General features: G+C 40.2%; 2 protein-coding genes across 3 annotated transcripts; one reads left to right on the forward strand and one right to left on the reverse strand.

The window, feature by feature from the left end:
* Positions 1 to 4,460: 4,460 nt before the first annotated feature.
* LOC119742914 (major facilitator superfamily domain-containing protein 6-like) lies at positions 4,461 to 24,206 on the forward strand. Its single transcript, XM_038219171.1, has 6 exons — positions 4,461 to 5,517; positions 6,542 to 6,695; positions 10,819 to 10,978; positions 19,219 to 19,422; positions 20,313 to 20,548; positions 22,571 to 24,206. Exons 1-6 carry the CDS (start codon positions 4,739 to 4,741, stop codon positions 22,775 to 22,777), a joined length of 1,740 nt encoding a protein of 579 aa, XP_038075099.1. The 5' UTR covers positions 4,461 to 4,738; the 3' UTR covers positions 22,778 to 24,206.
* On the reverse strand, positions 15,634 to 17,744 carry LOC119742915 (lactose-binding lectin l-2-like). 2 transcript variants are annotated; one of them, XM_038219173.1, is made up of 3 exons: positions 17,520 to 17,744; positions 16,838 to 17,181; positions 15,634 to 15,932 (listed from the first exon to the last, which is right to left on the reverse strand). In XM_038219173.1, the coding sequence occupies exons 2-3, from the start codon at positions 17,163 to 17,165 to the stop codon at positions 15,748 to 15,750; spliced, it is 513 nt and encodes a 170-aa protein (XP_038075101.1). In that variant the 5' UTR covers positions 17,166 to 17,181; positions 17,520 to 17,744; the 3' UTR covers positions 15,634 to 15,747. The 2 variants fall into 2 exon arrangements, with proteins under 2 accessions (XP_038075101.1, XP_038075100.1); XM_038219172.1 differs by lacking the exon at positions 17,520 to 17,744 and having other exon boundaries at positions 16,838 to 17,322.
* Positions 24,207 to 25,331: the final 1,125 nt, after the last annotated feature.

The following is a 25,331-nucleotide window of genomic DNA, read 5'->3' on the forward strand; positions in this document are numbered from 1 at the left end:
GCGTTATAGGGGCCGTTTGGTTCAGTTTCTTCCAAAAGCACCAAATTTGGCACAGATGTCAGTCATACCATACTATTTCGATTTTTGACGGGCGCCAAGACGGGCGCCCCACGGGTCCGCCATATTGGCAAAATCCAATATGGCCGCCAACCGGGTCAGAGGTCAATGGAACTAAACGAGCTAGAATCATAAATAATACCACTTTTCAGGTATTTTCGGGGTCGAGCAATCTGAATCTGATGTTATTTTAACGATTTGAGGCAAGACAGATGCCCAAAGGGACCGCCATATTGGCAAAATCCAAAATGGCCGCCACATACCGCAGTTAAAAAACTTAACTAGCTAGAATCATAAGTAATACAACTTTGGAGGGGTTTTCGGTGTCAACGAATCTGAATATGAGGTTATTTTAATGATTTGATGCCAGACGGATGCCCCAGGGGCCATATTAGAAAAATCCAAAATGGCCGCCAGCCAAGTTAGAGGTCAGTCACAGTTAAAAACTAAACGAGCTAGAATTATTAATAATACCATTTTACATGGATTTTCAGGGTCGGAGAATCTGAATCTATTGTTTTATTAGAGATTGTATGTCACATTTTGCCCTAAAGGTCATTAAGGATTGGACTTATCAATAAAGATTATTGTTTGAACTATTTTCATTTAAATATTTAGAGATGATGTCTGCAGTGACAAAATGCTATATGCCGCTGTGTGCGTTTAAATGGAGCTGTTCATTTGTAGAGGACCTTGCATATAGAAACCTAGTGTGATTGCATTTCAACCTTCCTTTGCATGAGGCAGCCGCAGCGCAAGGGAATGGCACATGTCACTGAAGCATCATTGAGAGTTGGTCCATAGTGATTGCCATGTACTGGTACCATCTTTGTGCCAGCCCCACACGATGAAGTCAGGAATTTCCTGCTGGACCGAGGTGGCCTGTAGTAGCGGTTGCTTTACATGTTCAAACAGCACGGCAGGTAGCTGGGATGCTTCCAACAAGCTGCTTACAGTGGTGAAGAAGCGATGTCTGGCCCCTTTGATACCTACAGTTGCACCAAACCCCTTGTGCTCTGCATGAAATGGCGAAGCAAGTTGTGTCGCACCATGTTAGGCTTTGGAAGAAGGGTGGTGCCAAGGACTTTGTCAGACCGAGATCGGAATAGATGCTTTGGACTAGTATGTTACTGTACTTTTCACCACTTCTGAAGCCCACCCAGATCTCCAATAGGCCAAGGATCTCCAAAACAAGCTTGAAATTATCTCGAAAGTGATCGCAGTGACTCGACTCTAAATCCTTCACTGGCTCAGTGGGTCGCATATCAAGTTACTCCGGTGCACCCATAAGATGTGGATGCAGCCTTGTCTAGGTATAGGGCGTAGATCCCGATTTTGGCATGCGGCTTTGCCGACTCGTTTGCTAGCATGCTAGCACTGAGTTAATTGTATCCCCACCAGGTGAGGATGTCACCATCTGCAAACTTGTTATGATGTGTCGAAGAAGTCAAGCTTGATGAGCCTGCCTCACTGCAGGGTACGAGAAATGGATATTTACGGTTTGGGCATATCACTGGAACTCACCAAGTGAGAGGTTGCCCTTGGTTATCTGTGATCAACATCTTGGGTGGTGAAGACAATGAAACGACCGTTGGTTGATAGCTCCACCCACCCTCAGCATGGCGGGCACACACCACACGCGCCTATACATCCTTACAATAACTTAGGACAATTTTCTCGCTCCAAACTAAGATTGTTTCTGTGGTATGCGTAGAAATTTCAAACTGTCCGACATGTGCAGCTAATGGGAAAAGGTTTTTTTATGGAATGACGCACCAGAAACACCAGGTTTGACCGGAATGATCTCGAGTGGTAAACTTGACATCAAATAATTAAAATAACATCAGAATCAGACATTTGGACCCCCCCCCAAAAAAAAACACGTTGTATTGTTTTAACTGCGAGTACCTCCAACCTGGGTGGCGGCCATTTTTTTTCAAAAATGGCGGCTCCTAGAGCATCTGCCTTGCCTCGAATCATTAAAATGACATCATATTTAGATTCTGTGACCCCGAAAACCCATAAAAGGCGGTATTATTTAAGATTTTAGCTCGTTATTTTCTTAACTGTGATATATGTGGCGGCCATTTTGGATTTTGCCAATATTGCGGTCCCTTGGGGCATCTGTTTTGCCTCAAATCGTTAAAATAACATCAGATTCAGATTGCTCGACCCCGAAAATACCTGAAAAGTGGTATTATTTATGATTCTAGCTCATTTAGTTCAATTGACCTCTGACCCGATTGGCGGCCATATTGGATTTTGCCAAAATGGCGGCCCCGCGGGGCGCCCGTCTTGGCGCCCGTCAAAAATCGAAATAGTATGGTATGGACTACATCTGTGCCAAATTTGGTGCTTTTGGAAGAATGTGAACCAAAATATCCCTAAGACCCCCGACTATTGCAATGCATGGCGCGCACTCTGCTCATAAGTGAGCAAAAAACGTTTTCACGAAGTAACACTCTTCTTGTAACAAGTAGTATGAGCGCGCGCGCGCTGACCTGAAGTTGCACTTTCCTCGTGTTAAATACATTGAAGAGTGTTACTTCGTGAAAACGAAAATTTACAGTTTCGCAGCTTTTTCGGTTTCACGAACTAACACTCATCTTTTTTCTCTTATTTCTTGTTTATTTAATACACAAACGAGTGAAAAACAGCAGATTTAATAAATTCAATTCATCAAGTGTCCACAACGAGAAACCCAACTGAAAATACTCTGTCGTTTTGACGCAAAGTGTTGTTTTAGAAGGCGTTCAACTTTAGTTGCCGTTTTCTCCGATTGCTAGTTTTTACTGGTATGTAGATGGGTGTTACTTCGTGCTGTCGGTGACGACATAATACATTCGGGTAGTCCCTCTCACTGACTGGATAGGAACACACTACAATGCTTAGGCCAAAAAAAAAAAAATAAGTCGGTCTCTGGTCAGCGCGCGCGTCGATTTTAATCATGCGCGTCGATCTTTTTTTTCCAAAATGTTCCGCGTTAGCCCCAACAGCGCCCTCTATTTCCGCACCTCCTCAATTTGTTTTACCACAGAGCACCAAGGAATGGGAAATTGCACCAAGGCAAATGATCGAAAGCACCAAGGCAAATTATGGAGGACACCAATGTACATGAGGACACCAAAAAAGCAAAATAACACCCACCTTGTCTGTACAATCCAAGCTTGAAGAAGAAAAAAAAAAGCAAAAAAAACCACAAAAAAGCCGCGTGGCCGCGTCAATTCCGGAACTTTGGTCTGACCAGAGACCCAATATTTTGTTTTTTGGCCTCATGAATCCATCCCTCCTCGGCCCCTGCAAAACGGATTAGTGGACGATGCAACCACTGCACTATTTGGCCGTTCGATATCTTACTTTATTCCATTTGGTCCTTCATCCGACAAAGTCGGCCCTACGAAAAAAGTCGGCCCTACATAATCATTTTGTGTATTATGTATATATACGAGCTTAAAGGGAATATACATCATTTGCTTTTGCTCTAATTTTCAGAAATGGATGGAATTGGGGGGTTGGAAATATAAAGCAAATATAGTTACACTGACTTTTTGGAGGTTTTGGGTTCGAAAATGCTATAAAAACCAAGAAAAACGATCATTTTCCTGTAGTCTGGTTCCCTGACTCCATATAAGAAGAAACAGAGCAGTTTACATACATTGGGGAATTGTAAGGTCAGGGAACCAGTCTAGCTGGCTCGTACCCGTTCAAAGGTTTGTAATCGATTGCAAACAAGTGCAATGGTCAATTGGGGCCAGTATTTGAAAAAAAGCCAGTTGTTTCCAACGCTGATCGGCCGATCAGCGTTGGAAATTGATACAAAAATACCACTTTTCTTGAAAATGACAGAATACCAGGTGCCATAATTTTACAGGATGCTTTAGACTGTCATTTATCAACATCCTATTAAGGTATTTCGCAAAAACTTGGTAGTTTTATTTTTCGATGTTTGCAAATGTTGTATATTCCCTTTAATGAATAACAACGTTATACATATAATATATAACGTGATTTCTAGACAGCCTTGATGACAATCCCAGCAGTACAGTGGCGTAGCCAGGAATTTTTCAGGGGGGGGGGGGGCGCTGGGGGAGGGGCTGGAACATTTCATGGGGGGCGTCATGTAGATCAATAATAATTTTTTTAGAAACTCAAAATCTCAGCGGGGGGGGGGGGGCGACTTGGGGGCGACAAGGTTTCATGGGGGGGGGGACTGTCGCCCCCCACGCCCCTCATGGCTACGCCACTGCAGCAGTATGGCTACTTCTATGGTTTTATTATTCCTTCCTCCATGGTTTATGGTACAGTCGTCATTGATAATTGCATAATCCTGCCGTGGAGCACTGTTCGTTGGTTTTTCACTGATAACAAAGTATCTGTTAGGGTGCCGCCAAGCGTGACTGCGATGTAATTGAATTCGGTTGCAGTCGTGGCTTGTAGAAGTATGCACCACACCGACACCGCATGCAGCTGTTGAATACTGTGAAATTATGCTGGCGGCATATGGTCAACTATAACTCTTGAGCGTTAATTAAAGTATATGCCCTATAATTTACACACATGGAGTGCGACCTGTTGCCTTGGATCGTTTTGCAGGTTAGTGTTGTGGAAAAACGGATCGTCAACAGGAAGAAACAGCTCCGTTAAACCATACGTGTGCTGATGAACGCAATATACAACCACCATGTCGAGATTATGTCACGTCAGCTTGCCATTACTCGTGTACAAAGTGTTTAACTTTACCTTTTGGGGTTCACTAGGGTGCTTTCTGTTGTATATCCCGCTCTACTTCAAGCAGATCGGTTTCTCTGCTAGCGAAATCGGTCTGGTCAGTTCTGTCCGACCTTTCTTCGGGTTCCTTTTCCTGCCGTTTATCGCCGCGGCAGCGGACCGGTTCCGACGCCGTAAGGCAGTGCTGGTTGCCAGCGTCATACTGACTACAGGGATATTGGCGTCATTTATAGTGTTCCCGCGCGCATCTCAGGTCCCCTGTGATGTGATGGAGGACCAGATACGCGAAATTCTTCACCTCAATATCAGCCTCCCTTACCAAGAGGGCCAATCATCTTACTACTTCCCGGCAGACGCGGACACTGTCCTATCGCCGACACCTTCGGTTTTGAAACGGAACATCGGTGGTGAAGGTATTCCCCGCCATTTGGCTTCTTCGTTCTCGTCCAAAGCCCAGCAGACATCGAGAAACGACAGCACGGTCGAGTCCAGCCAGTTTCCCCGGGCAACCCAAGAGATTCTGCTGGCCAACCAAGGCTGGCTGTATGACCAGGCAGAACTCCGAGTGTTATTCGTGGTGATTCTGATCGTCTCCAGCTTCATCGAGGTGGTGGTATTTAGTTCCGCTTGCCAGTTGGATAACGCCACGCTAGACGCCCTACGACGGGAACACGGGAACGTGGATCAGTACGGATTTAACCGGGGATTTGGAACTCTGGGTTGGGGAGCTTGGTAAGAACCAAATATTAAGCCCTTATTCATTCCCCGATGACGGTCAGAGCTAGTCCGAAATTTGGGACTCTCAATACTGTGTATAAGAGTCCCAAAACTCAAGTATTGAAAACATGCAATACAAGAAAATAGACGGGCACCTAAAACAACCAGTCCAACACCACTTCAGTACTGCATCAATCAGCCATGCCAAAATAATTTTAAAAACGTGTGGCATGAACTGGGAACTAGTCTCAACTTACTACACATTTCTCCATAGTCAGCCACCAGACTAATGACACTGCATGAAGAGGTCAGTCTTTTCAAATAGTTGGACCATGGGTTGAACATGTACCAGTCTAGTCTTAGCCTCATTTTGAAATCACTTGACTTCCCTCTCATGTGCAAAATATTGAAGAAAAGTCTGCTTTATAAATTGAATTGAGTCTGCAAAACTTGCAAATACTGAGGACCTTTTCTTTTCCCAGTTGAATTTTTGTAGAAATTTGCTGGCAAAACTGTGAGTAAAGTTGGCCTGATTTAGTTGTGCACGTTTCAGAGCACCAGAGCCCAGTCTGTGTCAGAGCCAGACCTGGACCTCCGTGCCGAAAAACATTCAAAACGAAATCAGGCCAACTTGACGCACTCTTTGGCTGACACAATTCTCCAAAATATGACAATGTTCATGAGGCAAAGACAAGGTCCTCAGTATTTCACCAGCCAAGACTGAAGTCTCGATTCAATTTTTAAAGCAGACTGTTCTTCAATAGACTGGGACAGGGTAACCTCTTCTACCTCCATGATTAGTCTGGTGGCTGACTATGGAGAACTGTGTAGAAATAGAGACCAGTTGTTGGACTTGTTGTTTCCGGGGACAGATTCCCATATCTGGCCATCACTTGTCACCCAGTGCACAAACCGTATAAGACTGGTCGGAAAATTTCTAAGTGTTTTTTTTTCCAGTAAATACTTCAATACTTTCCCTGCTAAGTTTGACTTTTGAGGACAGATTTTTCTTGTACAAATCTCGTGATTTTAAATTCAGTTCCCTCGCTACTGGATTCCTACTCAACTCAACCCGAACGGTAGAGGTCAGTTGCGGCATTGAACACACAATCACCTCCTACTGGGCTTCTTTCGTATCGGCTGTTGGCTTAAGCGTGTGTGCGTTGGTCTGTGTCGCCTACATGAAGTTTTCGGTAAGATTTGTTTTTATTAAGTTTACTCTACCCTTGCTCTTCAATGTATTTCATTATTTTTCTCCTGACGAATTTTCAGTTTGTATGTTTTTTTTAAACGGTAGAGCCATACTATGAAGCCCGGGAAGGGACAGGGTGGAAATTTTTGTTTTGGCATTTGCTAATTCGTTCGCACGAATTCCTAATTCGTGCGAACGAAATAGTAATTCGTGCGAACGAAATAGGAATTCGTGCGAACGAATTAGGAATTCGTGCGAACGAATTAGCAAACTCCAAAAAAAACATTCCACCCTGTCCCTTCCCGGGCTTCATACCATACCTTTTTCTCTTTTGGATATACTTAAAATGGGTTGTATGTATAAAATCTAGCAAATGCTAGGAAGTTTAGGCAAAGCAACTTGCTTCCGTTTATATAGTTTTCTTTTACTGTACAGCATTTACTAGGCAACAGTAAGGAAATGCTTCTTCCTGTTTGATTGTTTTCATGGACGAATATGGTTGTTTACAATACTAGAGTATCTATTGTGTGTACGAACTGCCACACACACGCATGGTTTACACGTAGGTTTAATTCCATACACAAAGGTTTATTGAAATCATACAAAAAGAATAGTTTGCAAAGATTTTGCGACCTCACAAACTATTATTAATGATTTTATTTTGTTCATTCCCCAGGGTGCCGTTGCATAAAATTGCTTAATCATTCTATGCCGCACTGAATTTGACGCTAACATTTCGCATATCGTGAACAAAATGCGAAATTATTTTTTTCCTAGTTCTGTAATGGAATAAATAATAACAAAATATTCAAATTTCGCATAAATGTTATTCAAAATGAAGTGTAGTATTATATGTAGTTCGTGTTAATTTGGGGGCAATAAATGCAGCCATTTTTTTTGTATTTGCTTTATATTTTCAAGGTACATGTAGCTCCATCCCAGCCTTGAAAAACTGACCAGTAAATACTCGAAATCTGAAGCATTAACTCCTTTTTATTCCAGGAAAAGCTAAAAAGTAAAAATACTTTTAGCTTTTAGCAAATGCTTTCCGATAAAAGAATTTGCTTCAATTGTATTCATTCAAATGCAAGTAAATGCTTAAAAATAGGTAGTAAAAGCAAATGCTAGTTTTTATACATACGACCCAATGTCTGAAGTGAAAATATGTTTTTATTGCGGGTTATATTTGAACCCATCATCTCACACAGTCTCCTGAATTATTGTCCGGCCGCAAATAACGCGAAATTTGTAAAGTCTACATTAACATTCCATAACTATAAACGTACAAGTTTTCGATCTGTTACACGGTACCCTGTGGAGACATGGGTATAAGAGGGAACAAAAGACTGAATACGTCCCCACAGGGCAATTTCTATAGATGAATATACGTTTCCACAAGGTCATCACGAAATAGATATATATTGATTTTACTCAAAAACTAGGAATTTCCAAGGGGTGTTGATTAGTCGCAAATTGAAGTATTTTATATATAAGGGATATTAAGTCCGAATTTCAGCCCAGGACATTAATTCTGGTTGAAATATATGAGCATTTTGAAAGTGCACTTTCAAACTCGAAAACTTTAGTACACGAGAACAAAGAAATGACTCCACAAGGATACACATTTCAGTATGTATGTTCGATGTCTCATTCAAAAATTAGCAATTTAAAAACTATCATGTATCTTTTTTTCGGGGTGGAATTGAAAAATAGCACAGGGACTGTAAAATAACTTCAGTGTTTTGAATACCAATGTCGCAGTTCATTCAGAAATATCCCTTGACTTGAGACTGGACTTGGCGATCATGTGACTCGAGCATAGGCGGATCCAAGATTTTATAAGGGGGGTGCTGAAGTCTATAGGTTTTGTCAAGAGGTGGATTTGAATCACGGATCCTACACACAAGGATGAACGACTCGGACAAACTCCTGGTTTGACGCGTGATAACGGCCCTTACAAGTGGAAATACTACGAACACTTGTCAAGAAAGACCCCTGCGCGCGGCGGCTTTCAGATTTGCAGGGCTCTGCTCCCGACCTGGTGTCGAAGTCTATCAAGCCAGCTAATTGTATTTTTGAATATTCACGAGTCTACGTTTTTGGTCTTTATTATTGAATTCTGATAAGTGATAACTACATAACCATGTTAACGCCGAGCACAATATATTTAGCTTCAAAAATTAACTATGAAATTTCGCTTTTGTTTCATCGGTTCGGAACCACATCTCTCAAAATCTTTTTAATGAATGCCTATTTAAAAAGAAAATTTGAGACAACGGTGTTTTCCTCGATATTTGACGTTATTTCCTGGGTAAACACTTCATCTATGACGACAAAAACTGCACAATACCATCTGTTATATCCTGAAGTATTTATTTTCAAACAATTTTTTGAACAACTATGTCTTACATACGTTGTAGTTTTGCTTACAGTTTTATGAATATTTCCGTTTCAGATGTCATGTAAAAAAAACCCGACACAATGGCACACCTGAAAATTCGCGATTACAAGCCAACGGGTGTTAATGCACGTTATCACGTTTCTAACCAATGAAGGCACGTCCGCTCAGTGCATTTTGTACTAGAGCTCAGAACGGTCGTTTATCCTTGTGTGAAGGATGCGTGTCTGAATGCGTGGGCGGTCACCCTGGTATACAGTCAGCATAAAAAGACTTAAAGGGAATATACAACATTTGCAAACATCGAAAAATAAAACTACCAAGTTTTTACGAAATACCTTACTAGGATGTTGGTTAATGACAGTCTCAAGCATCTTGTAAAATTATGGCACCTGGTGTGAAGTCATTTTCAAGAAAATAGTATTTTTGTATACATTTCCAACGGTGGTCGGCCGACCAGCGTTGGAAAAACCTAACTATTTTTCAACTACTGCTCCAAATTGACCATTTTTTTTCAGTCCAAATTTTGTTTGCTATTGGTTACATGTTCATGAACGGGTGCAGGCCAGCTAGACTGGTTCCATTGCCTTACAATTTTCCATCATCTATAAATTGATCCATTTTATCTTTTGTGGAGTCAGGTTTTCTTGGTTTTTCCAACCTTTTCGAACACAAAACTTCAAAAATGTCAGTGTAACAATATTTGATCTATTATACTAACCCCTCAAATAGTTCCTTTTTGAAAATTACAACCAAAAAGAAACCGATGATGTACATTCCCTTTAAGCCTTGAAGCAAAAGCGATTTTCTTTTCCGAACGAAATGTAATGGAATATAATGTTCTGTAACAAATAATTTTGCTTGTTTGTTTTTGCAGGCCTTTGTACAGTTTTAAAAAGTGGTTTTAAAATGGCGCGCTCCAGTTAAGAGAGCACGCATAGGCCTACACCAACTCCCTAGCATGATTTACTAGGAACCATACCCGCCATATGAGAAAACACCATATGAGAAACTGCGCACACAAAAACTGAATTTATTGGTGTGCCAGCCCAATGTAAAAGACTGAGGGGTACTAGTCTTATGATGCTTATGATGTAGCGAATTAGGAATTTATAGAGGCTTAAAATTAGACATTGGACAACTCAAATCCAAACACAGGAAACTTAAACTCTGCTTCCAAATAATTTAATATGACTACAGAAAATGGTACAGAAAGTCATGATGGAGCCAACGCCCTGAAGCCAACTGCCACGAACAATGAATACGGGCGTGCTTATATAACCACACAAGATTAGGAGGGTATTAGAAGAATTTGTATTATAAGAGCGCCACGTCTGGTATTACATAAGGGCGCCACGTCTGGTATTACATAAGAGCGCCACAACACTAGACTGTACCCATCCTGACAGATTCCAACAAAACATGCCGTTGGGGTTTGATGGGTTGAGTTCTGTTAGGGGTAATACTTAGGATTTTTTAAACATTTTGTTTTTTAAATAACTCACACTGTCCAGTCGGAGGGAGGGAGATATTAGCCACCCAGCCTGCCCCTCTGCCCCTTGAATCGGCCCTTGTTGATATTGACTTATGATCGACTGATATATGGCTTGATTTAAACTCTAAGCATCATGTGACGTCATCACTGTGGTGGTTGTGTTGACGGTGCCACACAGGCGATCACCACCGTGACCGTGTATTTAACTATCCACCATTTTTTTCTCGACAGTACGAGGGTATTAAGACAGACGGGGCGGGCTCATCATGGGGAGCGGTCAAGGCGGTGCTGTTCAGCTGGCATTACGGCTCCGTCTTGATCATGCTGATATTCCTTGGGATCTGTAATGGCGCCGTCTGGGGTTTTCTCTTTTGGCATTTGGAGAATCTAGGTAAGTCTGACTTTGGGTAGTGGGTTTTGGAGGCCAGTAGCGTTGCTTCAACCAAGGGTGGAATTGAGGAAAATGAAAAATCCACGAGGGTTTGCCGTTTGAGAGCCGCCGAGGGCCGATAAGTCATGTAGGGTCGTGTATACTATGCGCTGTTATGCTTCATTACATTTAGGATGGACGTTTCCTCAAAGCAGATCTGTTGAAGGAAAAGTGAATAATCTAGAAATAAAAGCGGTCGACGAAATAATATTCTTGTTGGTTATACCCGCCTTACAAAAAAACAAAGACATGGCATAGTAAGATTAATTTGAACGTTTGCATTGTTGAAGATCAAAATAAGATAATTAAGTTAGCACCATGACAAATGTGTTTTGTGAGTTTGTGACGCTCTCCTGAATTCTCCTGAAGACGGGCCGAGTACACTGTTCGAAACGTAGAGCTTCCCCCGGTTCTTTTCAGAACCTCCTCACAACAGAGATTTGTCACTTGGTGTTACCGTAAAGTTGATCTTATCATTAACATGGTCAAAATTTATGACGTGTATTGCAATCAAGTTTTCTGCCGTTAAATCGCTATAGGGACTACGTCATATGCTACACAAGGTGTATCAAAAAGGAAACCCAGTTGTAAATGTAAATTATAAAAAATCTAATAAATATTTTCAAATAAGTTAAAGATCACGTAAAACACCAATGTGTCCTCTTTCCAATGATACCTTGATTGTGTGTCTGTGGCCACGGATGACCAACATTCGTTGTTATTCTGTCATGGGTCAAAACCTGTATTGGGCCAAGTTTTACCATGGCTAAGATTGCTGGATGCATGGTTTGCTATGCAAAGGTTGAGATGGACTAGACTTCGTGCAGAGCTTTGTGTGGAAAGAGGTGGTGGCCACGTTGAAGGCATTGGGCCATGAGGGGTTAACTTCAACAATGAGAGTTGCTAAATCACTGTGCCAAAATTGAATAAATTGCATTAAAGAAAAGGATGTCTTCTTTCTTTAAATTTAGCCGTTCCACATGCCCAGAATACCAGTTACCCTTTTGCACAAACTTGGCTCAGTGCAGGTTTTGACCCTTGACAGAATAACAACGAATGCTCAGTCATCCGTGGCCACAGACACACAATCAAGGTATCACTGGAAAGAGGACACATTGGCGATTCACTTGATCTTTAACTCATTTGAAAATGTTTATTACATCTGTTTTATAATTGACATTTACATCTTGGTTACTTTGTTGTGTGTGGATACAGCTTGTATATCGCAATGATTATCAAAAAAATACAAGAAAAGTTGGGTTAAATAAAACAAATGCCTCGCAACCGTGACTGTTCCGAAGACATGACACCATCCTTATAAAAAAAGTTTCCTTGGAGCTACCTGAGCCAAATTAAACATTCATTAATATCACCATTGTTTATTTTAGGTAATAATGATCTAACCTGTGGCCCCTGAATTAAAGAAATGATTTAGTTCTTTTTGCTGTTCCCGTAAAATGAATAATGAGTATAAAAAAGAGACAAAGACAGAGTATAGGCCTACATAGTGCTAAATGCGAGGCACAATAATAATCACAAATATTACACAAACATGGTAATTTTTGAATAATCAAAACCTGGAAAGAACATTATGGTAAACTCAATGAGTAAATGCGACAAGTCAAATATGATTTTATGCAAAACGTGTAAAGACAGCTGCCTGGGTAGCACTATTCGATTTCATTTTGTATAAACAAAAATCAATGTACAAATTACTACATGTATTTATGAATATATGTACATACGTATTGCATACATAAATATAAACTGTTCAAGTTTTGTACTCAGCACAAAAAACATTGATTAGATTTGACTAGAAACCAATTAAATTTGACTATAGTCATTCAAGGTCAGCTGGGTGCAACTGAAAATCTGTCAATCTGACTAGATTTTTCCAGTCAGTATTATTGAATTTGGGAAAATAGTTTTGCAAATAAGTGAAATTTGAGTCGAACTCAACAACTTTTTCTAGTCATAGTATAAAACTTTGCATGTTTAACTAGATTCCCAGTCAATTTTCAATAACTAGGAAAACCAGTCAATATTTTAAATACGGTGTTTTGAGAGTGCATGCTCGTTTTATGGTTGAAGGGCACCATATCCATGGAAAAGAAACTACATCTTTAAGTAACTTGAGTTATCTTAATGATGCAATTTCTTTTGTCTTATTATTAATTATTCAAACATGTTTGTACTAAACTGCAATTTGCATAACTATAATACTCGTGTGTCTACTAACTTACATTTCCACATACCGCAACATAGAACATCTGCCTTTCAATATAACATTAAATACACCGGACCTAAAATATGGAACAATTTACCATTGTCTCTCAGATGTTTAAGGTCTTATAATATTTTCAAACGCAAACTTAAATTGTACTTTATGTAATGTAATATATTTTATATGTTATATGCCTCTGCCATAATTGGACTCTGTATCCACGACGATCCTACTCGTAGCCCATTATTAATTATTAATATTATTTTTATAACTTTTTCACAACTTTGCTAACTGCTTAGACTTATACATGTGTGTAATTGGTCTTTGTTTTTAATTGTTTTTTTTCCTGTTATTATCCGTCTGTTTTGTGTAATGGCATGCCTGATACAAGCTATGCTTTTAAGGTTTTGCCACCTCTAGTGGCCTTTATATGTTTAAGTAATTATATTACATTTTCATTTTTGTCATAAAGAGGAAATAAATGTGATTTGATTTGAATTACCTTGACCTTTGGCCTATGGGGCGAACAAGTGACAGGTTTTTGGAAGATCCCCAGACTAACAAAAAGACAAAGTTTTAAATTGATATGACAAGTCTTTATTGTGTTATTGTGGGAAAACTATTTCTATTGTTGTAACGCTATAATGATCCTGTCCTTTGTCTTATGGGGTCCAAACTTTTCAAGCTTCTTTAATATGGTTCCACTAGCAGGCTACCTATCAAAGTTCATAACATACATCAAGTCCAAGAGTTATCACTATGAAACCACACACACGCATGGACGGGCAAAGCAGAAAAAGTGCTATGCCCCTTTGGCCTCTGGAGGTATTATATTTCGGTAACTCGCGGTACGGACAACTTATTAACATCTCTTTGTATCACCGTTTGTCAAAGACCTCTTAGGAACCGAGTTACGTATTCTAAGATCTTGTCATCTTAGGAAGATGACAGGGGTCCGAACAATTAAAAGGATTATTCTTATACGGCAGAGCAAGCGCGGTCAATGGCGGCTTTGGCATCATATACTCGGCAGACAACACCAGTACGTCATCAGGGGGTTTCTCAAAATGCTTTTATTTTGCGTAACTCCCCAGAATCAAATACTAGATTCAGATGAGGAAATAACAAAACCTGCATAAGGTGAAAGGGAAAACTTTCAAATGAATATAGGCAAAGACATCCACTGTAGTAAAAAACAAAGAAAAAAAAATCATAAATCGGCAGACATTTTAAGAGATATCCTTCGCATTGCTTTGAAGTTTTTCCCAAAAATAATGCAAAATTATGGTGGCCCTGAAGGGACATCACATATCGCAAACGTGTGCGCATACGTATGCGATGTCGCGAAATTTATCGCGAATGTGTGCGCACACGTATGCGATGTCGCGAAATTTATCGCGAATATGTGCGCACACGTATGCGATGTCGCGAAATTTATCGCGAATATATGCGCACACGTATGCGATGTCGTGAAATTAATCGCGAATATGTGCGCACACGTATGCGATGTCGTGAAACAATTCGTGAATATGTGCGCACACGTATGCGAATTTGTTTGCAATGTCGTGAATTTTATTGCATACCTTGTCGCATACCTTTCAGTAAAATTCCTAATGAACTGGGGAGTTGTAGCAGCTAGTCTGGAATCTAGACGTACTGTTAGATATAAATAGGGTCTGACTAATAAACCTTCGCGCGCACGCTGTTCCTCGTGCAATCGTTACTACTAGTACTGTCGAGCGCAAACTTGCTACTTGCGCAAGTTTGAAGCTTGCGCGCGCAAACTTCAAAGTTGCGCAAGTAGCAAGTTTGCGCTCGACATCTGTTCATTTTATTTTACAGTCCTGTGAACAGGGCAGGACAGAGTCTGAATAAATTCTAAGTTCTTGTGACAGCGGGTTCGTATCCCGTTATGGGTACTCGCAAGATATACAGGGTGAGTATAAAAAACACGAAACACAATTGGCATCAGGACCAATTTTTGAATGAAGTTTTGCCTGTAGCACTTTCAAAATATAGGATATGAAAGCCCAGTCATTAGCTTTTTGTGAAACAGGAATCACTCAAATCACTATTTTTCAAGGTACGGAATATTGAACACAACCACCGTTTTAAAATTTTGTCCGCGGATCACAAAAAAATAAGAGTTCTTGCAGCAAAACCAAAACAATTCTCACAGGGATGCATGTGAATTGTATTCGTTTTGCTGAAGGAACACTTACCATTTTTGTGATCAGTGGACAGAACTTTGTGTTCAAAATTCCTGAACTTGAAAAGTACATGAGTGATTAAAGAAAGCTCACTGATTGGGCTTTCATATCCTAGATTTTGAAAGTGCTACAGGCAAAACTTCATTCAAAAATTTGTTCTGCCATTTGGGTTTCGTTTTTTTACTCGCCTTGTAAACGTCCTATCACTGTTATTGGTTCTGTGATGGGATTGAGACATTGAGAAAAATGTCAGGCATTTTTGCACCATATATAGTGACAATCACTGATCTGCGGGTTCACAGCTGTGGTGCAGGTCGGATGCATATCACGGAGCGCCGTAGGAGATCACACGACGCATCATTCCATATCGCAGCAGGCATAATTACCAGAGCGCAGTCTTCTTCACCTCGGTTATCGGGTTGCCCCGGAAACCAATTCCTGTACTCCACCTCATCAGTACCATCTTGACACTTCCAAGCACCTGTCAAAAACGATACAAGGAAAAGAAGTAGATTTGTCATAAACAATTATTCTTCATCAAAACAAACTCATAATGTTCTTGTACAGGGTGACTAAAAAAAAACCAACCCAAATGTCGGGACCATTGTTTTAGTGAAGTTCTACATGTAGCACTTTCAAAATCTAATATATGAAAGCCCAATTCATAAGCTTTCTTTTAGTACAAGAATCATTCAAATTACTTATGTACTTTTCAAGTTACGGATTTCAGTGTTCTTTCAGCAAAACAAAAACAAATCACAAGGATGTGTGTGAATTGTTTTCGTTTTGCTGAAAGAACGCACACCTTTTTTTGTGATCCGTGGACAGAACTTTAAAACGGTGGTTGTGTTTAAAACTTTTTAACTTGAAAAGCACATGAGTGATTTGAATGATTTGTGTACTAAAAGAAAGCGTATGAATTGGGCTTTGATATCCCAGATTTTGAAAGTGCTACATGCAGAACTTAACTAAAACAATGGTCCCGACATTTGGGTTTCGTGTTTTTTTTAGTCGCCCTGTACAAATCACAAGGATGTGTGTGAATTGTTTTCGTTTTGCTGAAAGAACGCACACTTTTTTTGGTGATCCGTGGACAGAACTTTAAAACGGTGGAAGTGTTTAAAACTCCGTAACTTGAAAAGCACATGTCTGAGTGATTTGTGTACTAAAAGAAAGCGTATAAATTGGGCTTTCATATCCTAGATTTTGAAAGTGCTACATGCAGAACTTAAGTAAAACAATGGTCCGGACATTTGGGTTTGGTTTTTCATTACTCACCCTGTCTTTCTATCTCCTCAACCCAACTGTACCTTACCAAACTCGATCGTAACATCAAAGCATTCCAACCCAACCAACAAAAGTTACGAACTTCAAATTTCAACCAACCTTCTTCCTCAAGATCATTGCAGTTGATCCAAAAGCCACTTGGCTCTGACGGCACTAGTTGCAGGAGGAACTCAGTTTCCTCCTGGGACTGTGGCACGACCAAGACACTTCCCATCTTGATGCACTCCTGTTTTGCCTCAGACCATGTTAGGCGCTCAGTGATGGCTTTGTAGCATTTGCGTCCCCACTGGTACCAAGTCGGAGGACACGCCCATCCATGCCCAATGGAGGCCTTACACATCTCGTTACCACCAGTGCAACCCATCATCAGATGAAGGCTTATCAAGCCAAAGATGAACCGTTTAGACACCAACATGATCTTCCACATCTCGGCCGACGGGTGTCTAGTAAAGCAAAATCGGGATACTCTTTTTGTGTGAATGTATTGAGCTGCTCTAATAAAACCCATTGGCAGGTTGCCTATACAGTAACAAAATAATAGTTTCTGTGGCTAACTTTGCCTAATAGAAAAGGTTTCTGTGACTAACTTTGCCAAAATGGAAATACAAATTGACAGGCTTTTGTCTAGAAAATAATAAGATAACTTGGGCAGTATTTTTGCCAGTGAAATATAAATAAGGATTGTATTTATTTGCAAGGAACAAAGAATAAAGAAAAGGAACCACCTGGGTTATCGACAAAATATAAAAGTGGTAATTAATGCAACGTCACCGTAGCTCACCTGTATTGTATACTGCCAAACCTGGTTCACGAAAATAAGAAGACTGGAATCGCGAAGTATATGATCATGGTGTAGGCGTATCTTGCTGCCAGTGAAGCTAACGCAGGACTGATATGACCTGGTACGATGACACGCTTGGCTACTTGCTTTGCGTACGTACAGAGCGACCAATAAATAATACAAGGAATTCCAGGTGCACCTATTGCGATATGGCCATGACATGATTAGTTATTGACACCTGGTGACCAAGATGCATCCCAGTTTCTGCACGTGGTTGTCACTGAATTTTCATTAAAAAAAATAATAATAGGTGTATGGATGAATAGGTGCATTCAAGGCTGATATTGATTGGCAAGTAGGCCACGCTGTATGAAACCAATGCTAGAGCCTTGACGCCATAAGTGAAATGCGATACACAGTGGTGGAGTTTCAGTAGCTGAGATGCTATAACGTTGTATGAGTTTATTTACGTTGAAATTTGCACAGAACCATTTTTTTTTGTGGGGGAGGGATTAAGTATACATGTATAGGTTCTTGCGCTATTTCCACATTGTAATATGGAAATCATATATGTATATAAAGCCTGGTGATCAGCCGCATTGAACTGTGGTTGTCCAAAATGCGTTTATTTTGCGAAACTCCCCAGAATCCATAATAATTAATTGTCTGGCTTTTATCACTTAATCCTTCTCACAGGGTTGAAAGGGTCACGGTATCTTTATAAGAAAATCATTATCATTTTGAAGCTAAAAACCTCAGGAATTTGAAAATGCCTAAACCTAAAAAAATTAATTTGTCAACTTTTGGGGGGGAGCAGGTTACATTTATCACTTCACTTTGTTATATGCATTGTTTTATAAAAGGGGGTCTACCCGATGTTCCCGATACCTATGTTCCCCAAAATCCTTGGGGTTAGGGTTTGGGTTAGGGTTAGATACATTTGTTTGTTTGTTTGTTTGTTGGGGTGTTTGTTTGTTTGTTTGTTTAAATTTCCAATCATATAAAATAAAGAAACAATACACAAAATGATACAATAACAAAATTAATTATATCTGGAGCAAAATTATTATATGAATGGGGGTGACATCTGAGAGGACAAAGCCTTCTGTAGAGGAGCACCCTAGACTGCTGTCGAATTACTATGTAATTATACAATCTATTTCGGTTGCATAACTTAAATTGAGATGATGTTCATTTCCGGGTTTAATAAATACAAAGTAACCATTAGCAAATACTGCCTTGCTCATTGTGAACAGGAAAAGCAGTTAAGATTGGCACAGAGAAAATCCATGCACTTGTCTAATAAAATTCTTTCAAGTGCTTCATAAACACCTTTTTTGACAAGTTTACTAAATCGTTTCTTAAAAAGGGTAGGAAAGACTTAACAATGGTAGGCAAAACATGCCTATAATTAGCACAAGCAATGTCTAGCCTACAGGTGGTTTGCAAATGGCTGACATTGCCTTGATGAGTAGCATATGAGTGAACATCTTGGTTGAAGGGAAAAATCGTCACAACTTAAATTTTTTGGAAGCAATTTATGAAAATACATAGGGTTAGGGTTAGGTTGGGGAACATAGGTTTTGGGGAACATAAGTTTTGGGGAACATAGGTAGGCAAATGCACCCTATGAAAGTTGAGGCATTATAGAAATAAATCTGGATTGAATTGAATCGAATGATTCGTCTGTTGTCCGCAGGTGCCACGCAAGGTCTGTTGGGGGTTCTGACTGCTGTGGAATGCGTCTCTGAGTTCAGCTCTGGATTGCTGAGTGGTTGGGCCATCCCCAAAGTTGGCCACATGCCACTGTTGAGTCTAGGATTGTTTCTCTACATAGTCCGGTTTTGTTCCTACTACCTGATCAGAGTGCCCTGGGTAACATTCTTCGTCGAGCCGCTTCAAGGTAATGCCTGTCGTAATAGCCAGTTGGCATAATTATGGCCGGAATCGTGACCGACTGGTCCAAAGCACCAAAATTGGCAGATAGCCCTAAAGAACATTTTAAGAAGGGGTGACACCTCAAATTCTTTTGGGAAGGGTGGCTTATCTGCATAAATCGTTAACACCTGCCATATAATATACTTGGGTATATATACATGTATATATTTTTAAATTTTCTAAAAAAGTAAGTTTTGGAAATTCTACTTACGTATCCTTACTTAAGTAACGTTTTCTAAAGCATATAAGAGATTAGATGATTACCAGGACATAATAAAAGATCCAAATGGTTACCGTCATACTCTAAAGTTGAGTGCGTTTACCTTTTCCTCAGATAGTCTTTGCAAACCTCAGTATAGATGAGCTTCAAATTCACAAAGTTACTAACTGGCACAGTTAACCTTACAAAATAAATGGGAAATCATGTGGAAAACGATAACATCTTGATATTTAGCAAAAACAAAAAACGGGATTAATGAGGGTTGCCTAACGTAGGGGGCCTGAATAAATTCAAGGAAATCACACAAAATAAGAGATTATTAATGTTTACAATAATTATGTCTACGTCAAAACGTTTTCTTACCAATAATTTTGGAATTTCTTTGAACTTGTACCACGTTAGGCAACCCTTCACCTACCTTTTAGCCCAATTTACGGACACCTCGTTTCTTCCCCCGTTTTTGCTTTCTGAGCTAAATATCACAAATGTTATAATTGTTCACATGATTTTCCATACAGTTTTAATGGGGTACCTGTGCCAGTAAGCAAAAAAAGTAAAACAATAGGCTTAAGTGTTCTCAAAACCTTCTATAATAAAACAAATTAAAAAGTTATAAGTTATCTTTGATTTCATAGGAATGTGCTTCATCATGACGTGGACGACCAGCGTATCCTACATGACCGAGGCGATTCCGCCGGAGAACACCGGCACAATGCAAGGAATCCTCATCTCCGCGCACCATGGCCTCGGAAACGGGCTGGGATACTTCCTAACGGGGCTGCTGATTACCCGATTCGGGGCTCCGTGGACGTTCATTATTTATGCAGTATCATGCACCGTGGTTCTCTTCATATTCCTATCCGTCCAGTGGGTAAGCTCGTACATGCACGATTCTGCTGTGTGTATTCAATTCGTTTTTACACTAGTCTTGATTAAACCACAGTTTTCAGTTAAGGAGAATACACGAGAAAGTGTGGATTCGTTCGCGCCTCGTGAATTCGTTAATTAAGAATCCACACTTGCGAGTGTATTCTGCGACTTAAACCATTGCTATGACGTCACACTATTGTTAAAAGTGTGGATTCGGATCTACGAATCTCTTACACTGGTCACAAAGTGTGGATTAGGAACGACGAATCTTTAGTAAAGTGTGTATTCGGAATTACGAATCCACACTTTGAACGTCGGACAATTGTCTCCATAATGAGCATGAATAGGACCGTCTGCGTGAAAGTTGCTTTCCGAATATTACCAATGCATCTTCACTGTCAGATTCTCCGCCGTCACTGCAAAAACTACTTTTAGTCAGAAAGAAATCGTCGTCTGAACTATCCATTTTGACGTAAGGAGCCTGTACACACAAAATGACTTGGTTGTACGGGTGTGGCGAAAAATGTTGCAACCTGACGCCACTTCCGCGCTTGTGTACAAAGTCTATGGAGAGTCATTTCAAGTATTTCCTAACAAAATTGGAAACATTTCTCAGTCCCAGATTCATGACTTATCATCATTTTTGCAACGAATGACCTTCATTGAGATGATATATGAAGAAAAACGTGGCGTCAGGTTGCAACATTCTTTCCAATACTTCTGTTGATGCAATGGTTTAACTATGAATAAACCACAATCCATCCTTGCCGAAGATTAACAGTTACTACTTTTTACAGTATTGCTAAAAAGCGCTTTGAATATTTAACAGGCGAATAGTTTCCACAAAAAGTGAGCTGCTGTTCGTGTGTCCGTCTGTGCGTTCATGAACCTATTAGCATGTTAATAGCCCACTTCTAATAGGCAGTGTTTGCTGGGCCATCACATGTCCTTGATGAGAATGTTCAGACTAAGTCATGTTGAATGAATTAAACGTGACGTCTCATAATTTATGTCTCATTAAAGAGACAAAGCCAAATAATTTGTTTGTGTGAATTGATTGAAAATCCCACAAGTCCCACACGAACGCTGTATAAAATATGAACCCTTACTGGCATGTAACTGTTCTACGAAGAAATATCAACATGACAATAAAAAAACCATCAAATGTTGTAGGAGATATAAAACGTTGCTGTAACCTGCTTAGCATACACAGTCTTGAGATGGCTTGATGTTTTTTATCTTAGGACTTTTTGCCCATCCAAAGGTCATCTTATCTTTAAGAATCAACTGGAGTTTGATGTGACCAAGACAGAAAAGACAAAGTTACTTGTTTCAAGTTAATATTTCTATGCCACCATGGCCAAACCCCTCAAAAATTCGTGGCGATATCGTTTTCAACTTTTCATCCACAATGATTGAATATCCTTGTTGTGGCCAAGATTATACACTGCCTCCCACTAACACTTACATGAGAAAAATATTGCCGACAAAGTCAAAGAAAAGGCCATATTATGAGACAACATTTGGAATGGTGAGATGAATATTATAACAATCCAAAACTTTTATGGGACGAGTTCTGGGAAGTTGAAGGTACATGGGTTATCGCATGAAACCATGACTTCACATTATCAATAGAGTATTCTAAAGTAGCAATTCAATTCAATTCAAATCGGTTTATTGAAAAAAAAAACACGACTCGCAGCAAACTGCCGAATTGAAAGAAAAACCAGACAACAATGTACAGTTTATATTGTATAGGGGGCCTACATAACCCGTGAGTTGCTCATGCACATATCTGGCTGGCGGGGCTCTTGTGTGTGTAAACTGTGGGTGTGTTGTGTTGTTGTTGTTGTTGTTCGAAGCCGGCAAGGCATGCAATTAAAATAACTGATTTTCGTTTGGAAATGTGATCCTATAAGCCTCCCAATACCTTTGAATGAAATGTTCAGACTATTCGCAAGCAAACTAGCCATGTTTTTGCAAACGAACAAGAGAAATTTTAAGTTGTTTTTTTGCCCCCCAGTTTTCACAGGTGCCACCCTTGCCATGGAAACCCGACGAACCTGTTAAATCACACACTGGGGAAGGCAGGGAACCAGACCCAGAGGAAATGCTGCAGACACAGTCACTTCTTGATTCACCCAAAGCAACAAAATCAGGGAAATTCAGCCTCAAACTGCCAGAATTTACTCTTACAACCAAAACCGTCAGCCAGCAAGATCCATGGTAACACAATAAGAGAAAATTGGCGGGGACGGGCCATGGTGACCGTTTCAGCTGATTTTTGACTAGATATGACAGATTTTTTTGGGCAATCTAGCAGAATTTCTGGTAGAATAGAAATTTTAGCAGATTTCTAGCAGATTTCTGTAAAATTGGTGATCCTAGCAGAAAACTATAGCAGATTTGTTTTGAACAAGCTTCATTCACTTAAAACAAACCCTTGAACAGCGAGAATAGATAGGCCAGTCTAAGCAGTGAGGTTCCCTGACTTGTACGACTACACAGAAAAGTATAGACATTGCCAGGCTAGACACGCACCAAGTTTCTTTATAATTTTTAATTTATTTCATGATTTGTTTATGTTTAAAGGACATTTTATAACATCTCCATGTGAGTATAAGTTTACGTGTTCTACATAACCCTCGAGGACCAGCACACAAAGGGAGAACAACAGATCCTTTCAGTCCTCGGGAGTTGGGTCTTTTGTTGGAAACGGTCCTCTGTAGTAAATTTGTGTGCTTAGTCTATGGTAGAGTGTTATATTACAGGGACAAAGGAAACACAAGGCATTGTCGGGAGTACAGCAAAACAAAAGCGTGTGTTAATAATGTGTTTCGTGTAATTCTGGGTGATTTTGCTAAACCGAGCAGATTTTTGAAATGCATACTAGCAGAATTGTGCCATTTCCATACAGTCACACTGGGACGGGCTGATGTCACCCAAATCTATTCATCAGTGTTCCTCGGTTGCTATGTGTTGCCATTCAGCACTCCGGACTCAAGAACCATTGAGTTTCAAGAACATAGGTCTGGGAGCTAGATAAGCCCGTGAAAAATTTCCCGGATGTCTGCGCCCACTTACAGAGCACTGGCGCCACAACAATGTACAATAATACTAAACAAGAAAGTGGAAAGTAAAGGCTTAGATCTAACCTAGAAAATCACGATTTCACTCTGAATTATTTGGAGGAATTTGAGAAGTACATTTCTTGATTTACTTGGGGATTAGGGGTGGGGGTGGTGGTTTCTAAGCCCACAGGTTTTCTTTGACTGTTACATCCCCTGGAAACACAAGCACCGACAGCCAGTAACTTTGTGTGGGATTCAGATGTTTACCTTTCTATTAAATCAAACCATAGATATTAATTTTATTCTAATTCAAAATTATACATAGTTCTACTAATTCTATTTCCATGGGGAATATTTTCCGCGTAACAGAAAGTGTTGTATTAATTTAATGGGACATTGTGGGATATTTATATAACATGTGTGTACTTAGAGAAACTACTAAATTATTTTTTAATTGGTATATTTTTTCAGAAAATGTATTAAACTTTCACCGTGCTTTATGTACATTAAAATATAGTACACCTGGTTTTTCTACGAGTGTTCATCCATGCTTCAATTGAACAAGACTGAATATAACAATTTAGAAATATCACTGCCCCCCAAAAAAGGCTCTGGTTTCTGGAATGCGCGCGCGTCGCCGTAGCTATGCGCTTCGGCAAAGTTAAAAAGTTATTTTTTCAACGCAAGATGATGTCTCAAAACCGCCAAACTCACAGGTTTGACTCACAATTTTAAGTGTTTTTAGATGGGGTTACGATAGAGTATAAGCTTTATGTGGCCTCTCTGGGCTCCCATATATTTTGCACTAAATTTAGCCGGGCACCATTTGCAGTCATCAGTCGACATTTGAAGAAGAAAAAAAAAAAACCCCAGCTGCGTCGTCGCACCACTTTGGGGTAAACTTCATACCAGAAACCGAAGATTTTTTTTTTGGCCTTACTGTAAAGCAGCTTTTCCGTACCTAGTTATCCTTTTACATCTGAAGACATGGGACAATGGGTTACCTCCGATATCAATAAAACTGAGGACCTGAGTCACGTCCTCGGAAGGTCATCATCTACAAACCCTATGGGACATATAAGAAAGAGTTTAACTCCAACCACAGGAACAAAAAAAGGGAAGAGTAAGGGTCCTCAGTGGTCGGGCCTACTGTAAATACAAACTAGGTGTGTGCGCATGCCTTACCGGTGACCGCCAAAGTTATTTTAATTGTTAAGAAACTGAGGAAGGAGTAGTGGGGACTTTCTCTTGTCCTTTCCCCAAAGCGTCTTTGGTTCCCCATTTTGGCTATCGCTTATAAGGTGTGTGATCTTCACAACTACGGAACAAGTTGTGTGTACTAGTCAAGGGCGTATGGGGGGGGGGGGGGGCGGCCAACGGGAGCCATGCCCCCCCCCCCCCAAAAAAAAGAACCAATTTTTCCTCCTTTTTTTAGTGACGTCGCAAAAAAGGCAGGCACTGCATACACCATCTTTTCCTCAACACAATTTGGTTGAAGTGGTCAGAAATTGCCTCAGATTGCACCACAGAGCATCTAGAATCCAAAAATTGTTCGGGGCCCTTAAGCAGACTCCGAACCCCTCGCCGTAATTTTTGGGACCCACTTTTTGGGGGACCAAAATTTTGTTCCCCCCCCCCTCCCCAATTGTGTTCTGGATCCGCCCTTGGTACTAGTGAGGTTTGCGGTAACACCATGTGGAATAATCTCTTTTG

Source organism: Patiria miniata, unplaced genomic scaffold (genome assembly GCF_015706575.1).
Source record: "Patiria miniata isolate m_02_andy unplaced genomic scaffold, ASM1570657v1 HiC_scaffold_6, whole genome shotgun sequence".
NCBI classification, from domain to species: domain Eukaryota; kingdom Metazoa; phylum Echinodermata; class Asteroidea; order Valvatida; family Asterinidae; genus Patiria; species Patiria miniata.

Bases quoted from the DNA above. Each gene is read 5' to 3' on its own strand.
- LOC119742915 (XM_038219172.1), bottom strand. From the start codon at position 17,246: ATGGGTTTTATTAGAGCAGCTCAATACATTCACACAAAAAGAGTATCC. The intron at 15,933-16,837 runs GTTGGTTGAAAT...CGTTTTTGACAG, and splicing joins CAATGATCTTGAGGAAGAAG to GTGCTTGGAAGTGTCAAGAT.
- LOC119742914 (XM_038219171.1), top strand. From the start codon at position 4,739: ATGTCGAGATTATGTCACGTCAGCTTGCCATTACTCGTGTACAAAGTG. The intron at 5,518-6,541 runs GTAAGAACCAAA...TTTTAAATTCAG, and splicing joins ACTCTGGGTTGGGGAGCTTG to TTCCCTCGCTACTGGATTCC. The intron at 19,423-20,312 runs GTAATGCCTGTC...TTGATTTCATAG, and splicing joins CTTCGTCGAGCCGCTTCAAG to GAATGTGCTTCATCATGACG.